We start from the raw sequence: 18,739 nt of genomic DNA on the forward strand, positions 1-18,739 counted from the left end.
AAGAAAAAAAAATTTTTTATATATTAAAAAAACAAACGACCAAAAAAACACAAAACAAAACAACAACAACAACAACAAAAAAAACGAAAAAAAAAAAAGCAGGCAGCAGCTCCCTCTGGTGGATAGGCTTGGTTTGATGTGGTAGGTCTTGGAGTCTGTTCTCAGAGGCTCCGCCCCTGCCTGAGGCGAAATGAGCAGCAGGAGGTGAAGTGCCCACCTTCACAGAGTCATTGCGGAGTCCCCACCCCCAGTCAGGATCACGATTGCAATGGGGGAAAGGAAAAAATCAAAAAGCAAAAAATCGAGTGTCTCTTAGTTTCTGATAGCTTTGCTCAAGATGCTGTGCGCTGCTGGAAATGAGCTGGGAGCTCCTACAGTCTAAGCGCGCGCCCGGGCCTCCACCAGCCACTGACTCTTTGTTGGAGGTCCTGTCGGTGTGTGCCCTATTTTTTCCCTGTGGGGACCCGGGATTTGCGCAGTCCGTGCAGGGGTCGAGGTGTGCCGTGGAAATGCGGTCCGTGGTCCAGTTCCCAAAACCAAGTTCGAATTGCTCGCGCCTCGCACAGTCGCAGCTCCGGCTGCTTCCCGCCGGTGAGCGCGCCTCCCCAGCGCAGCCGCTTCTCACAGCCACAGACGCCTCTGATTCCCCGCCGAGATGGCTTAGGGCTGGAAGCTGTTCCTTCTCTTGCGCCCCGCTACCCAGTAGTTATCTATGGAGTGGGTTTCTGTCTCCAAGTGCAGCCAAGCGTTCTATACCTCTTCCCCAGAGACAGTTCTATGAGCGTGTTCCGACTCTGTCTCTTCCGTTTGTCTCTCGGGTGCTGCGCACTTGCGCCATGTTGGGCTGGGGATCTTACCTCCCCTGCCCGTCCCGGACTGGCCCGTTTTCGGATCTCTCCCGTTCGCCCCCACTCACTCAGATATCCTTGAGGTTCGATTCCTTCTGGAGTTCGTATTTTCTCCTTCCGCTCTCACAGATGAGCGTAATATCCTTCTCAGTTCGATAAATGGTGCGGACGGAGTTTACAGAGCTCCCTTCCTCTCTGCCATCTTGGCTCCACCCAATACATTTTGAAGGATTGACATTAAGTAGATCCTAGCCTGTGACTCCAAATCAGTTCAATGTAATCTGTTACATAAAGATAAGTAGAGGGGCGCCTGAGTGGCGGTTAAGTAGGTTAAATGTCCAACTCTTGATCTTGGCTCAGGTCATGATCTCGCAGTTTGTATGTTCAAACTGTACATCAAGCTTTGGGCTGATCGTGCAGAGCCTGCTTAGGATTCTCTCTCTTCTTCTCTCTGCCCCCCTCCTGCTTGTGCTCTAAATAAATAAACAACAAACATAAAAACAATATAAGTAGAAAAACTCCATATAGTTGGAAAAAGTTTCTAAACATGAGTCAAAGAACTTGTAATGAAAAATTAGAAAATATTTAACTACAGTAAACAAAATAATTCATAATAAAATGTGAGGTATAGTTAAAATAGTACTCAGAGATATATGTAGCACTAAATGCTTAGATCAGGAAAGAAGAAATGCTCAGAATTCAGAAGTTAAAATATACCTGAGGGAACTATGAGGAATGAAATAGTAAAGAAAAGCATAAACTACTGAAACAGAAAACATAATAGAAAGGATCAACAAAGCCAAAAGTTGTTCATTTGGAAAGCTCAAGGAAATGGACAGTCCTAGCAAGAATTATCTAGAAACAAAAGAAAGAAGACACAATTGTATTGAAAGTGATGAAATGTACAGAACTATAGATTTTGCAGAGATTAAAATAATAAAAAGATATTTTAAAAAGTTTTATGTCATAAAATTTGAAGTCTTGGATGAAATGTATAAATTCCAAGAGGGAAAATACTTATCCATGTTGACATTGGGAGATGTGAAACACCTAAGTACTTCTATAGTCATTAAAGAAATTATATCTGTAATTAGAAACCTTCTCTAAAAGAAAACAAGCTTGGATGACTTTGGATGTTTTTCCCAGAAATGTGGAGTTGCTTTAATTTTAGAAAAAATCTATTAAATTACCACATTAATAGGTTAAGAGTTTAAAAAATATTAAATTATCCCAAAATATTCTCTTTTTTTAATTCATTTTTGAGAGACAGAGACAGTGTGAGCAGGGGAGGGTCAGGAAGAGAGGGAGACACAGAATCTAAAGCAGGCTCCAGGCTCTGAGCTGTCAGCACAGAGCCCAACGTGGGGCTCAAACCCATGAACCATGAGATTATGACCTGAGCCAAAGCTGGATGCTTAACCTACTGAGCCACCCAGGCGCTCCTCCAAAATATTCTTTAAATGACAAAAGTTTAACACCTATTTGTAGAAATAAAATTAGAAGTAGATTTAAAACCTTACTTCTCGTATTACATTGATAAGAGAACTTAATTTTTTAAAGAGTAATATGTTTGAAAGAAGAAAAAATAAACCTACAGTAAACATACCTTAGGATGAAAACTGAGAAGCATTCCCTTTTAAGGTCAAGAATAATATAGGAATGACCCTCTTTACATTACCTAGTCAGAATCATCATGAAGCTTATAGCTAGTGTACTAACAGGAAGAGAAAAGAAAAGTTAAAGATTGGAAAAATGACATGAATAGCTAGTTTTCTAGATGACATGATTATACAGAAACCCCAAAGGAACTATATATTATTAAAATTAATACAAAGGTATTAAGGTTTTTTTATATAAAGATCTATTTACAGATTCAGTTGACTTTTTATATGCTAGAAAATATTTATTCAAAAGTGTAATTTAAAAAACCATTTGATTTAGATTAACAGAAACACTGAAGTACCGAGGAATAAATCTATCTTTCTTTCTATCTATCCATCCATCCATCCATGCATCCATCCATCATGTGTGAAGAAAATGATAAACTTTTGAGAGAAATTAAAGATTTAAGTACATATATAGAGGGAAATGTCCTATTTTAGAATATGAAATCTCAATATTGTAAAGATGTCAATAAAACCACATTAATGCAATTCTAATCAAAATCTCAACTGGATGTTTCATAGGACTTTGAAACTATTTAGAAAAGCAACAGGTCACAAATAGCCAAAGATACTTGTAAATAAGAAAATCAGGAGAAGAATTAAATGTAAGATAAAACTTTCATAGTTGAGGCAATATTGCCTTGTTGTGAAGTTAGAACAATTGGCTAATGGTACAGAATTAGAGAGCACAGAAACAGACCTGTATATGCAAACCAGATTTTTGGTAGAGTGGACATATGGATAGGGAGATATATGGACTACTTAATAAATAGTGCTGTGACAGTTACTTATCCATAAATTTTTTAAAAAATGAAATTGGATGCCTATCTGAAAAGTTATACAAAAATGAGTTTTAAATATGAAAAGCAGAGGTTTAAAAGTTTTTAAATCAGAGCCTGGAGCCTGCTTTGGTTTCTGTGTTTCCCTCTCTCTCTGCCCTTCCCCTGATCACACACACTCTCTCTCGCTCTCTCTCAAAAATAAGTAAAAAGCATTAAAAAGAAAAAATTTTTAAAAAGTTTTTAAAGCAATGTGGGAGAAAGTCTTATGACCTCAAGGTTAAGAAGATTTTCTCAAACAAAAATGTAAAAGCACAAACCATAAAGGAAAAGGTTGGCTTCACATTAAAATTAAGAAATTGGTCTCATTCAAAAGATTCCATAGAGAGAAAATACAAGCCAAAAATTGGAAGATGTTTGTAACACATAAAAGTCACAATGGATTTAGCACCAGAATGCATATATAATTAGCAATCAAAGACAACTAGCACAAACTCAAAATGGAGTAAGGACCTAAATGTGAGACCTTGAAACCATAAAAATCCTAGAAGAGAACACAGGCAGTAGTTTCTTTGACACTGCTTGTAGCAATATCTTTCTAGATAGGTCTCCTGAGGCAAGTAAAAACAAACTATTGGGACTTGATCAAAATAAAAAGCTCTGCACAGCGAAGGAACAACCAACAAAACTAAAAGACAACCTACTGAATGGGAGAAGGTATTTACAAATGGTATATCTGATCAGAATTAGTATGCAAAGTGTATAAAGAACTTTTACAACTCAACACCCAAAAACCAAATAATACAATTTAAAAATGGACAGAGGACATAAATAAGACCTTTCTCCAAAGAAGACATCCAGGTAGTCAACAGATACATGAGAAGATGCTCAACATCACTCATCATCAGGGAATAGCAAATCAAAACCATAATGACGTATCATTTCATACCTGTCAGAATGGCTAACATCAAAGACATAAGAAATAAGTGTTGGCAAGGTTGTGGAGAAAAAGGAACCCTTTTGCATGCTTGGTGATAATGCAAACTGGTACAGCCACTGTGGAAGACAGTGTGGAAGCTCCTCAGAAAATTAAAAATAGAACTACCCTATGATCTAGTAATTGCACTACTGGATATTTACCCAAAGAATACCAAAAAAATGCAAGTTTTTCAATTTTATGAAAAAAAGAAATAACCAGCAGTAAGAAATACTACAACAGATTTCACAAAAGTGGATACACATGGCCAACAAATTGTGAAGAGATAATCAAAGCCATTAATAAGCAGGAAAGTGTGATTAAGATGTAATGAGGTAATATGTATAATCTTAGGTTGCAAAATGGAAAAAGCACAATACTGTATGTCTGTGATGTGGAACAAAGGAAACACTTAGGGAGTGTAAATTAATATAGCCACTTTTGGATTACAGTTTAACGTTTTCTGAGTAAATTCAACATACATATCCAATGACCAAAATTCCCATTCTAGAAATATGTCCTAGGTAAATTTTAGATGCTTGTAAGATGTAAGAATGTTCATAATAGCTTTGTTGATAATTCCAAATAGAGAAATAAACCCATAAACAACTATGTTCATCAAAAATTAAAATGGATGGGTAGATTGTTGAATATTCATATGATGGAATACTAGGAGCAATGAAATTTAATGAATTATAGATGTATCCGTCAGTATAGATGAATATCAAGGACTTGATGTTGAACATAAACACATCACAAAAATGCTAATGTTATTTCATTGTGTCAAGTTAAGAAATATGTAAAACTAGACAATGTATTCTTTTTAGACTTTTTATTGTGATAAAATTTATAAACAAAACTTACTATTTTAAACATTTTTAAATGTGCAGTTAGATCAGTGGCATTAAGTACACTCACAGTATTATAACCTTCACCACTATCTGTTTCAAGAATGTTTTCATTATCCCAAATAGAAATTCTGTACCCATGAGACAGTAACTCTCCATGTCCCCTTCTCCCATGCCTGGTAATCTCTGTTCTACTTTCTATCACTGTAAATTTGCCTATTCTTCATATAAGAGGAATCATAACATTATTTGACCTTTTGTATCTGGCTTATTTCACTTAGCATAATGTCCTCAAGTTTCATCCATGATGTATCATGTGTCAGAATTTCATTCCTCTTAAGGTTAATACTCTGTGGTATAGATATACCACATCTTATTTATCCATTTATCAGCAGCATGTTCTTTAGGGATGCATACGTAAGTAGTATTCTTTTTTGAAAAAGAAGAATTTTGAAGAATTCAAGATGGTAGTCACCTCTGGCTGAAGGAAGGGAAGGGAGGCATTTCAGGAGAAGACATGAGGATTTTAGGTATTGATAGTGTTCTATTAATTTAGTTGGATGGTGGTACAGGATATTCATTTTATTAGTCATTAAAGTACTTCTGTGTTTTATACTTTAATATGTATAATGTATTTCACAATTGTAAAAACTAAATTGATGCCATTAAGTTTAATTTTCAGTGTTATTTTAAAAATCTGGTAATTGAAGTATTAGTGCCTGACAATCTTTATAGAACATTTTGTGTAATAAAACTCTGAAAAATCTTAAAATCTAAGTAGTGCTCCCTCACATCCCCTTATCCTCATATGTAGGAGAAGGAGTTCAATTTCTAGCTTGTGGCTTATTTTATGTGACATTTTGATAGGTAGAGGAAGTCAGTCAAATATTTTGATAGTAGAGATATTATACTAATCTTGGGATCCATAATAAATGACATAGTACTACGAAGTGTTCTGTAAGAAGACCCTAAATTGAATAATTTAGACAAGAGATATTCTCTCCAAATTCTTACGATATGGAAAAAAAATAAACTAAATTTAACTAAATTTAATTAACTTGCCTGCTACCATTATGTTATATACCATGTTGTTAGTTTGAGTTGGGATTGGGGAAGTGGCAAGATTAGCTACCTGCTTTTTTGGTGAAATCTGTAATGTTAAAAATATTTATAAAGAAGTTCCAAATCTTACAAAACTGTAGCTATTTTATAATCAGTTCATTCTTTACTAATAAAGTCATTATAAATTTTTTCCCTTTTAAGCTATACAGAGAAAACATGTATTCACCTACTGTTATTGTTGTCACCTGAATAGCAATGAGGGTGCACATTGAAGTGGAGAATTTGTTTTAGGTCTGGTAAGAATGTTGGGGGGGGGGTCATTGCATAGATTTTAGTAACATAACTGCATTACTTTATTTTTTTTTTTTTACTGTTTATTTAATTTTGAGAGAGAGGAGAGCGAGAACACATGAGTGCAATTAGGGGAGAGGCAGAGAGAGAGGGAAACATGGAATCTGAAACAGGCTCCAGGCCCTGAGCTGTCAGCACAGAGCCTGACATGGGCTCAGACTTGGGAATGGCTAGACCATGATGTAGGCCGAAGTCAGATGCTTAACCACCTGAATCACCCAGGTGCCCCCATACTGCATTACTTTCAACATCCTGCATTGAATTATGCTGGTTTATTTTCCTAATTTTAAGACTGTGATCCAGGATGGGTTACTCATAATATTAGTGTAATAAATCAGGTTGAGTGGTCAATAAATATTAATAATAAATACCATTTATTAAGTACCTACCATATACTAAAAACTCTCCTAGGTATTTTAGTACATTGTTGCAAGAAGTTCTCAAGAACATGTATCTAGGGTGGATGGATATTATTGCTGAGTTGTAAGGTATGCATGTTTTCTACTTTACAAAAGTAATGTCAACTTGCTTTCCAAAGTGGCTATATCAATGAAAACTTTCTTCTGCAGTATAAGAGAGTTTGTTTGCATTGTTCCCCATTTTTATCATCACATGGTATTGTCCAGCTTTTAAAAATATTTGTCAGTCTGACAGTGTGAAACTGAGGCTCAGATACACAAAGAAATGGGCCAAAGATTAGCCAATAAATAAATGCTGGTGTCACATTCAAATAAATACAGGTTTGCCTGATGGCAACTACAGTAGGCTGGGTTTCAAAGAAATGGAAATATATAGGCTAAGTCTTTTTTATAATAGAATACTTAGGAAAAATGAGAGTGATAGTTCCTAAGTAAAAATGATTATATTACGTAAGAACTTTCTGAGGGGAAGGATTTCTGAAAGTGTGATTTTAGATTAGCTGGATTAGAATCACCTGGTGGTAGTGGTGAGCATGTGGGAGGGGAAGGCTGGGGTAGAGAAGGGAGGTCATATTATTTTTAGAAATGTAGCAGATTCCTGAGCCTGCCTCTGGTTTTGCTAATTTAAGCTCTCTGGCAGTGGGATCCAGTCATCTAAATTGTCTAAAGCTCTCTTACTTTTATTTTTTGTTTTTAGTAAACATGAAGTTTAAGAACTTCTTTAGGAGTTTTGAAGTAATTCCTCAAATACTGTCAGATTCACATACAAACATGTATGAATATAGGCCGAGAGACAGAAACTTATTCTTATATATATGTGAACACTCACTGACTTTGTCATCTTTCTTTCTCTTAAAATTACTTTAACTATTTTCTCTCCCATTTCTGTTCCCTCCTTCACATTGCCCATGATATGAAATAGCACTTGGACTCTGGAAGCAGTAAGAAGATTTCTAAATTCTCTTCTGCCTGGCTGGTCCCTACTCCTTTGTGGAAGGACTATAAGATGCAAAAGCCATGCTCATCTCAACACTGCACTTATTTCATTCCTCTTTATAGAACTGATGATAGCACTGATATCAGTTGTGGGCTGGTAAAGATTTAGACTTGGTTGTAAAAAGTGGAGATTTATGGAGCTGAGGTAGAGCTGTGAAAGATCCTTAAAGAGGAAAACAATGTGTGAGCTTTGTGGAGAATTACTAGAAATACTGTTCAGACTCTAGTGAGATCCTGCCGTAACAATAGGAGTGGATAGTGTAGACTGAAAAGAGCTGTGTTCTCACCTGTCCAGACCTTACAAAGGGCTGTTTTCATTGTTGCTGAGCAGGAAAATAAGTAAGTGGTACAACTAATTATGGTTAGAATTTAGTAGCTTTTACTTTCTGTTGTTTCAGAGATGCTGAATTACCAAAAACTTAAAAACTCCTTGAGTTCCGCAGAAAACCTTTTCTACAAAATTTTTATCTAAAAAATGAATTTGAATGTTAATCATCAAAACCCTAGATTTTATAGCAGTTATCCTTAAATCGGGCTTTCAAAATTATGTTCATTTCCAAATTATCTTAATTTTATAGTTTGCTTGGTTAAAAATTAAATTATTATTATTAAGGGATTAGTGTCATACTTTGTGAAACAGATTTGTTTAACAAAATCTGAAAATAATATGTGGCAGTTTGTATGTCATGCTTCCAAAACCGAGGCTTTAAATCCTATATTATATGTAAAAGTTGTTAGCTATTCTAAAGGTACAATAAGAGATTATTGTTCATATCAGTGTAATAAATTGATACTACCTGATCATACTTTTTCATTTTGCACATTGTCAGAACCTTGGACCTTAATCTTATTCTTTGATTGACAGTCGCAACCAGGGAAAGAACACTTGTATTGTTTGGGATAGTCACATCTGTTCAACTTGATTCAGTTGAGGGTATTTGCATATTCTTAAGTATTTCTTCTGAGAGGGCTTAAATCCTTCTCAAGTGCTTGATGCATTTTTGAAATTCATTCATAAGGTATCTACATGCACTAATAGTTCTGTATAATATTGCTGTGCATAATCTGACAGATAAGACCACATTTTAAAACAAGGTATTCTTTAGGGATGCTACATTACATTTTTGCTTGTCCTTTTGGCAGAAATGTCAATTTTTTTCTAAAAGGCTGGTTTAATGTTTTGATTAAATTAGTATATCTTTATTTTAGGCAGGTTTGTCAATCATAAGACAAATAAAATAAAGATTTATTAAATGAGAATTCAAAGGCAATAGTAGTTTTTCCTGCCTTGGTTGGAAAATTGAATAATTTTATAGAAAACCATTGTAGAGCTTAACTGGGTTTCTGTTTAGTCTCCTTATTTTATAGAGAAGGTTAGTGAGACTCAAGTTTACTTACTCAGGGTCACACAGCTTGGAAATTAGGCTTATTTTAGATCTGAACTCTCAAACCAGTAAATCCTAAGGAATGCTGGTATATGACCTCTGGTTTACATTAATGATGTCATATGAACTCTGGTTTACGTCATTTACAAATTATCCTCATCTAAAATGTCCCCTTGCCATTAGAGCACATAGTTCGGGGTTATGTCTTAGTCATCTTCATATCGCTCCGGAATCAACAACATGTCATATACATAGGTAATGCCCAATCATGAATTTGCTGTTTTGTTTTCATTGTTCTCCTACACTATTATTCTATGAAGGATAAATATGAAATGAGATAGTTTATTTCTAGAATGTTAAGTACCCTTGATAGCAAACAGGTTTTATTTTTTATTCATTTCTGATGAATTGGTAGTCTCTGTTTGGAGAATTTTGAGACCTGCTGGAATCACTTGGCATGTCTGGCACAGACATAGTATCAGAGAAACCACTGGTTTCTTCCTTGATATGTGTGATCATAGGGGAGGGAGAGAGTACTGTACTGTGGAGTGATCAAAAAAGGCTCTGGTAAGAAATAAGTCTCAGATTAGAGGATAAGATAGAACTCAGACACTGTAGTAAAAATGAAGCAGAATGCCACAGAGGCTCAGAGGCTTTTTATAAAAAGTGGTGGGCATTCAAAAAGGAGAAATATCATTAGATTATATTAAATATAATGAAAGTAAAGAAAACAGTTGTTGAGTACTTTTGATACTAATCTCTGTGTTCTATCCTCATTTTAGAGGAATTCTGGAGACTTTCTGTCCTAGTTTGCATTTCTTACTTCTCCTTTCCTGGGATAGAGTTGTTTTAGTTTATCTTTATTTCTACCCCAATCAGCTCGCTCTAATTTATGTCTGCCTTATTTAAAGATGTAAAAGTTGCAGTATAACTTCTTCATCACAATTTTATTTCAATATTTGTTACAGGAATACATTGGGGAAGGAAGTTTCAATTTGTTATATAATCATATTATTAAATTAGTGTTTTAAAATAGTTGGCTGTAAAATAAGTAACTCCAAAATTCCAAATTATCTTTTATCTTTCAGGAATCCCCTTCTGGTCGAAGGAAAGCTCTGGCTACTAGCAGCATCAACATGAAACAGTATGCAAGCCCTATGCCAACTCAGACTGATGTCAAGTTAAAATTCAAGCCATTGTCTAAAAAAGTTGTATCTGCCACTCTCCAGTTTTCATTATCTTGCATTTTCCTTCGGGAAGGAAAAGCCACGTAAGTTTCTTGTGGCAAGAAGACAGGCTGCTTCTCAGTGTGTTTTAAAACTGTATGTAAACAGCTTTTGATTTAGTAGACTGGCAACAATTGAGAATATCCTACGGCATACCAGTCATTCTTGCCATTCTTTGTTTCAGAGGCTGAATTAAATGAACTCCTTGGTATATATAGTCTCTTTAGAGAATGAACAATAATATGAAAGTGATTATAGCAAGTTACAAATTTAAAATTGTATATTATAGGATATCATACATGTTTGTTTTATATTAATTGCCTTCAGTCCAAGTAGTTGTACACTGAGGTACAGACAGTTCAATTTGTTGAGCTGTTGGATGCAGCTGAAATAGAAGAAGAACCCAAGATGAAAAAGAGGGATGAAAGAACTAAAGGAATTGTTTAGAATTATCTATATAATTATCCTTACAAACAATCACTTCTTAAGCACTGAATAGGCATTGCACAGAGATAATTCCTGCTCCAGTTCTGGTCTCCTAAGTGTAAAATTCTAACTGTATAAAAAGAGGTAAACATCCCTGGAACAGGAAAAATGTAACATTTACCATGCTTGTTACATACAGTGAATTCAAGGACGAGTGCATATTGGGGTGTAATGAAAGGGTTAGTACCCATTTGGGGAGGAAGATCAGGGAGGGAAGAAATGGTAATTCTAAGCCTGGATTTAAAAGGTGAGAGGAGGAAGCCAGCTATGAACATTTCGATCCAATCTGAATCATAGTTCTAAATGTATTGGAGCCAGTGGAATGTGGTTACTATAATTGGCCATGTCTACTTGACTGATTAGACTGGATTCTGGGCATCAATCAAAATGAGATGTTTGGCACTCATCTACGGGGCAGCAAATGACTTGGTAGATAACAGTAAGCCTTATCTCTGGAAAGTTGGCTGTTGAGTGAGTGTGGTAGAGGGACAGTGCAGAATGGAAGCAATCAGTCTTTCGTCTCAGGACCTTAAAATTTAGACTTAATACTGAAAAACTAAAAATAAAGATCTTACTCTCAAGTTCAAGCCATAATGAAAGGAAAGGAAACATAGGAAGAGGAGAGAAAACAAAATCAGAGAAGATTCTTTGAATGTAGACTTCTTTCCACTGGGCAGAAGCAGTAAGTGAATCAGCACCATTCCTGGGAGAATCTGGGAAATTCAGTCTAACCAGATGTCTTAATTCCAGTGGAAATTTCTCTTAAAACACCCCAAACTCCCACTCTGTCTCCACACTCCTTGTCTCCTTAACCTTTCACAGAGAAAAATGTTCAAGGGTAAAGTATGAGGAAATTGAAGAGATAAAATTAAGCAGTTAACATTTCAAGAGTAATGGTGTATCTTGAAATTATCCCCCATTGACAGGTGAGCAATTTGTAAAGCATTCATATGAGGTAATACAACTTGTTTTGTTCATGCAGACTTTATGTCACTAAATTTATTTTTAAAAGGGGAAATTATTTTGTTAACTCTAGGCTTACATGAGATAAAATGCAAAGAATTTTAAAAAACCAATGTAGTCTGCATAGTTGTACTATATTTAGAAAATAAGTGAATGTTAACAAACATTTCTTTCTTTACAAAAGAGTTTTCTTGTTTTGTTTTCTATTTTATTGTGGTTAGAACATGAGAAACAGTATCTTAATTGGACCTTCTGAATTTTAGGGAAGTATATCAGATTGAAATTTAGTTTGTATGTAATGTGTTAGAAATGTATTTTACTCACGGTAATTTATTTGAAATTTAAGGTGAAAATGATAGTTAAGGAAAACTTCAATTATTTAATGTTTATTTAATGTAATACTTTTATATACTTTATATACTTTTATACATTAGTTTGTATACTTATAATACTTGAAGATAAAAAACATTTTTACATTTTATCCAATATATGGTATTTAACTTATAGTCAACCCAGGTCAGTTTTCATCTTGTAATTTTTAAAAAATGCTGTTCTAGTAGTTAACTTTTGGGGAGTTAAGGCCCCTTTGAGAAAAATGCACATTAAATAAGATTTACATACACATTTACGGTGGTGTACCATTTCTTTTCCTCCTACCCACAAAACCAAAAGGATTCATGGATTTCAGATTAAGAATTTCCATTTTCATTTATTTTGAAAATTTGAATATCTTAAAGTCTAGATCTTACTGATATGCAAACTATCTCACGTTTTAGGAGACAAGTTTTTATATCCAGACTTAATGATTAGGAACCCACAGTTAATCCTGTGAAGAAAATTTTAGTCTTCCATAGATGGCAGCAAAGAGTTAAACTAACTCCTAACTAGTTTTTAATCTAGTTTGTTTTTTACTACTTAAACGTGCCATTTAAAAATTAATGAATATAACTATTTAGGTTTTTCAGTAGTCTTGTACAACTTTTAAAAAAGGCTCATTAGTATATAGAAAAAAGAATATGTTATTATGATCTTAAGAAACTTTTTTTAAACAATGTAATTTAATGAACTGTATATTAAATTTTAAATCATTGATGTAGGGATGAAGACATGCAAAGTTTGGCTAGTTTGATGAGTATGAAGCAGGCTGACATTGGCAATTTAGATGACTTTGAAGAAGATAATGAAGAAGATGATGAGAACCGAGTTAACCAAGAGGAAAAGGCAGCAAAAATTACAGGTTGGTTTTATTAGCATTAAGCTAAAAATTTACCTATTTTTCTCGCAAAATTGAAAGCTCATTCTTGTTTTCCAGGAAAAAACATTGCGACTAACAAAGTATTTTTTCCTCCATAAGCTTTTTTAATATACCGTTTAGCTCTCTGAAAACTTTATGTGCTGATGGTTAATAACAGATTTTCATAATTTAAAATCGAGTCCAAGTTTAATCAAGAAAGTGTAAAACTTTACTAGAACTACTGATTATAGTATAAAGTAGCCTAAATATGTTCACACTTCTTATGTCAATGTATGGATGAACTTTCTTATAAGTAAAGATCCGCCTTAAGGGTGGCATCACAAAACGCATTGGCTGCCTTCTCCTAGCTCATGTATGTTTATTCACATAAATTATGTGCACATTCTTTGGTTTGGATTTGTATATATATTATGTATCCTTATATCTAAAAGATTCCATGTAAATATTCCTTATAGCTGGCTTGGTCAAACTACTAAGATGATTAAGTATTTAGAATATTTTGTATTAATTGGCCAACAAATATTAATTGATAATCTGACTATCACACTTAAGGAATTGATGTTATATCTTTATTATTGGAGTGAGAATCAAGCACTATGTACATATTCATTTCAGCTAATGAAATGTCCTAAATTTCTGTATTGAGATCCCTAGACCTCTTTCATCTAGGTGATATGTTTCTAAATTCATAGGGCACTTTGGCGGTCCTCTCTTGGCTTAGCCTCAACTTTTAATGTTATATGGGGGATTTCTGTCGATCATATGAACCATTTAACTCATTAGCCAAAAACTTCTGTGAATTTCTCAATTCTAGTGATGTTCACTTTCACTCCACTTCCAGAAATTTATTATAAGGAATTGATTAGACTTATATGCAAGGATGTGTTTTGTCCTGTGTAAATTTTGTAAGTTATTATTTTCTAATTTAGGATTGTCCTTTTGATTTCTTATTTAACTCTAGGGTTGTTTAGGAGAGTGGGTTTTATCATGGGCTTTATTTAATTTTAGTTAGTTTCTAGTTTAATTTTATTTAAATAAGATCCTGAAGCCTTTCAAATTTCAATTTCATATGAATGAGGTTTTTTCCTTTGTAGAAATATATAGAAATATTTTTCTTTCTAGAGATATCTATTTTTATAAATTTTCCTTAAATATCTTTTTACATATATATTCTATTTGTTGGATTCAGCATACATGCTTATTAGGCCAAACTTTAAATTTATATTATTTAGTCATTTGGTAGCTTTATTCTTTTTGTATAGATCATCTTTGAAAGACCAAGGACTTCAATGCTAAATTCTTCAGTGCAAAAAATTAACTTTCTAATAGTTTCATTATGGGTTGTAATTTGATCAGTTTGCCCCACTTAATGCATCTTGCCATGAAATTTTGTCTGACATTTGGTATTTTAACTCATGCTTTATATTTGCATTTTCCCGGTGTATTTATCACTTTATTTTTTTTTCTTTTATAGTTTATTGTCAAGTTGGTTTCCATATAGCAGCCAGTGCTCATCCCCACAAGTGCCCTCCTTCATTCCATCAACCCCCTTCCCCTCTCCCACTCCCTCATCAGCCCTCAGTTTGTTCTCAGTATTCAAGAGTCTCTCTTTGGTTTGCCTCCTCCCTCTCCCCAACTGTGTTTCCCCCATCCTCTCCCCCATGGTCCTCTATTAAGTTTCTCCTGTTCTACTTATGAGTATCACTTTATTTTTAACCTGTAGTAAGTACTTCTCTTATAGACAGTATTTGGTTTATCTTCATATTTTTTGCCCTTACTACTTATATTTTTCGATAACTGCATACTTAATTTCACTTACAATGCTTTATTTATCCTTTAATTTGGGAATTTTCTTATTACTTTTTTCCACTCACCCCTTAAATTTTACCATTCTCAAATGTTCTTAATATAACCACTTTTTAATAGAGTTTTTTGGAAGCTATACATTCTGTTTTCATTTTAGTCTATCCTCCATGATAAAAAAGCCAGATGGATAAATGAATGAACCTATATTTCTCTAGCAACATTAAAAATAAAACAGGTGTGCTTGGCTGACTCAGTCAGTAGAGCATGTGACTCTTGATCTCAGGGTTGTGAGTTTGAGCCTCACATTGGGTATAGAGATAACTTAAAAATAAAATCTTTAAAACAATTACTTAAAAATAAAATCTTTTAAAAAAACAAACAAAACAAAACAGAATGTATTGACTCACGACATGTAAGATGAGAGATTCAATATTATTTTCTCTTCTTTTTATTTGAACCCGTCCCAGCTGTTATTTTTATTTCAGTAAATTTTGGGGTTCTTTTTTCAATAATAAATGAAGACATTTACTTATATTTATAATGACGTCAGCAACAATTATACAATATTTTTTTAAATGCCCTTCCTCTACTATCACCGGTGACTTCTTACCTATTCTTCAGAATTTAATTATATTGACACATACTCTGAGAAACCTTTCATGCGCAGTTCCTCTTAAGCTTGACCATTCCATCCTTTAGCTACTACTGTACTATTTACAAACGCAGACATTTTCATGCAGCATAAATGTTTATAACTGCTATGAGATATAATTTGATCTTTTAAATGGAAAATATGGTTTGTTCTTTGTGAATGGCTTTTGGTTAAAACTAAATCTCAGTAGGGTCTCGTACCTTAAGTAGGAATTTTTAAAACCCCAGAACCTTTATAGTTGTTTTGAGCAATGTTGTACTATTTTGATCACAGCAATAGGGGAAAAAAAAAGTGATAACAATATGTCAGAGCTTCTGTGCTAGTGTTGAAAGGAAAAGAAAGGACATTATTTTTGAGCAAATTATAGATACAATGAAAACAATGATAATCAAATTTTATTGTGTTAGTCTGTTGGGGCCACTATAACAAAATACCATGGATGGGCAGTTTATAAGGAACAGAAATTTATTTCCCACAGTTTTGGGGACTGGAAGTCTGAGATCAAGGTGCCAGCATGGTTAGATGAAGGCCCTCTTCTGGGTCACAGACTTCTCATTGTATTCCTCACATGGTGGCAGAGGGCAAAGGATCTCTTCTGGGCCCCTTTTAGGAGGACATTAATCTTATTCATGAGGGCACTGCCCTCATGACCTAATCTTCTCTCAAAGGCCCCACCTCTTAATACCATCACACTGAGAATTAAGATTTCAACATATGAATTTGGGGGGGACACAACCATTCAGACCATGGTAACCCTTATTGCTTAAACATACACATACACCTTATTTTCTAAAATTCCTGTAGAAAAAATAATTTTCTTTTAGATAGTCTAAAATTCTCTGATCCTAACCGAAGGGTTTTAATGCAACTTGTGATGATCCAGGATTTCTTTGGAATTCTACTATTTTGTGTTATTATTTATGTATGTATTTCTTTTCCCTATTTTATGAAATTCCTTCAAGGTAGAGACTATGTTCTAACCATTTTTTTTTTATCACTCACTTCTGGCATAAAGTCTGGAACATATTGAAAATTTAGGATGTGTTAACTGGAAGGCCATAAATCAGTGAAGGGACTTCTTTCTCGTATTATATTCCATCCTGATCACCCTGGCTTATTATCTTGTTCCATTTATTTGACCTTTACTCATACACCACCTTATCCAGAGTTGAGTAGTCCCATTTTATGGAAGGCATGTGATCTGGAGGAGACACATAATTCAAACCTTAAGTAATTCAAGACCAATTTTCCCAAAGTAATGAATACAAAATGTATATTGAGGGAGCAGGGGTAGATGGGGACAGTGGTGATTAGATGCATGCTCTTAAGTCAATCCACAGTCCTTATAACATTTTTGCTTTGATGTTGCATTTTCTTTCTCTATTATATTTCCAGAGTACAGTCACTTAAATTAATAGCACAGCATGTTATGGCAGTTGTTTGGCTTCCTTAGTTGCATTTTTTAGCACATGTAAATTCCATTCCAAAGTTATTATCTTTCAGGAATTTTTTTTTAGCACCAGCACTACCACTCTAATGTTTGGGTGAAGTAGTTTTAAGATAGTTAAAAATATATTAAAATTTAACAACAGTAATGTTAAAGCAATAGGTTAAGACTAAACTAAATGAATGCATTTTATAAACATGGTACAAATAAAGTATGATAGGTATTTTTATTTACCAACTAAAGTGGCAGTAATTTAAACACAGCTTATATTTGCTGTTCCTTGCAGCTTTGGAATTGCTAACAGAATGTTTGTGGAGGAAAAAAAAATCATTATTTAAAATTTTGCCTCTACTAATGACATCTTTATATTGCAATAGAAATGCATAAAATGCAATTATGTATCAATAAATTTTGTATGGGTATATTATTTCCCCAACTCAGCTGCAAACTTCTTAAGGGAACAAGACTGTTACACTTATTTTGTGATATCTTAGATTAACACCTAGAAGCTATTCATTTAATCAGTGATATGGAATTTGCTGTAAAATCAGTAGTAAATAACAAAATATGTCTTCTGAAATTACAGTGTTTGCTGGGAGGTAAACATAAATCCATGATGTCTATACTTGGATTGATCAAAAATATTTACGCTGTTCCACCTGGGCCAAGTTCATGGCTAACTGGAAACATTTCGGGATCAACTCTTAGGCAGGAACCTTCTGCTACTGTTATACATAGGTGCGTTCTGCAGAAGTGCAGCACCAGTGAATGGGCAAGGGGATTTTGAATAGCAGTTAGAAAAATTGCAGTTTGAAATGTAGTGGGAGTAATAGACCTTAGAGATGGACAAACCATGCCCATGAATGGAAAGTTTATTATAGCCAGTATTAGAAAATATATATGGTTTATATATGTAATATATATATTAGAAAATATATATGGTTGCCATCTATATGGCAGCCTGAGAGCGCTTGAACCAGTATTTGGCAATATGACCATCTTTGGGATTCATGTTGAATTTCTGAATACATAACAAAAAGAAAAATTCCTCCGTAAATAACATAACAAAACACATAACAAAAAGATTTCTCCATAAACAACAATATCTTATTGAGTGCAGCTCAGAAAATCAGGTTCAAATGAAGCATTTTATGGGAAAGCATTATTGGTGAACTCAGGCTTTATGAAGTATCTGAAAGATTCCAGTATAACTAAAGCTGTTAGAAAAATAACCAAGGATTCTATGTAGGTTCATCCAGACCTATACAGGTGACATAAGCTGGACTAAGCATTACATTCACTTGGAAGGATCTTGGAAACACGGTAGCGTGCCAGCGGAGCATTCCTTTTTCACTGGAGTCCTCACAGCAGCCCAGGTGCTATTCTTTGACCTCTATCTCACATGATAGCTTGGGTACAAGGAGACAAAATCCACATAGTTAGAAGCAGGGATTGCCTTGGTTTAAAATCCGTGCTGCAGAAGACCTGGTATCTTTTGAAACAGTTAAATAGGTATAGTTTTCAGAGTCCCTATAAGGGACATACCTAGTTACAAGAGTCCACAATTTTATGAGCC

The 18,739-nt window shown here is 34.3% G+C and overlaps 1 protein-coding gene across 7 annotated transcripts in view; it reads left to right on the top strand.

The window, feature by feature from the left end:
• The window catches only part of EHBP1 (EH domain binding protein 1), a 443,082-nt gene that overhangs the window by 211,212 nt on the left and 213,131 nt on the right, over nucleotides 1–18,739 (top strand). For all 7 annotated transcript variants that reach the window (XM_029937456.1, XM_029937455.1, XM_029937459.1 and 4 more), the window contains exons 6-7: nucleotides 10,417–10,598; nucleotides 13,101–13,240. In XM_029937456.1, coding sequence (XP_029793316.1) covers nucleotides 10,417–10,598; nucleotides 13,101–13,240 — 322 coding nt within the window. The remainder of the gene's footprint in view (nucleotides 1–10,416; nucleotides 10,599–13,100; nucleotides 13,241–18,739) is intronic.

Source organism: Suricata suricatta, chromosome 4 (assembly GCF_006229205.1).
Source record: "Suricata suricatta isolate VVHF042 chromosome 4, meerkat_22Aug2017_6uvM2_HiC, whole genome shotgun sequence".
NCBI classification, from domain to species: Eukaryota; Metazoa; Chordata; class Mammalia; order Carnivora; family Herpestidae; genus Suricata; species Suricata suricatta.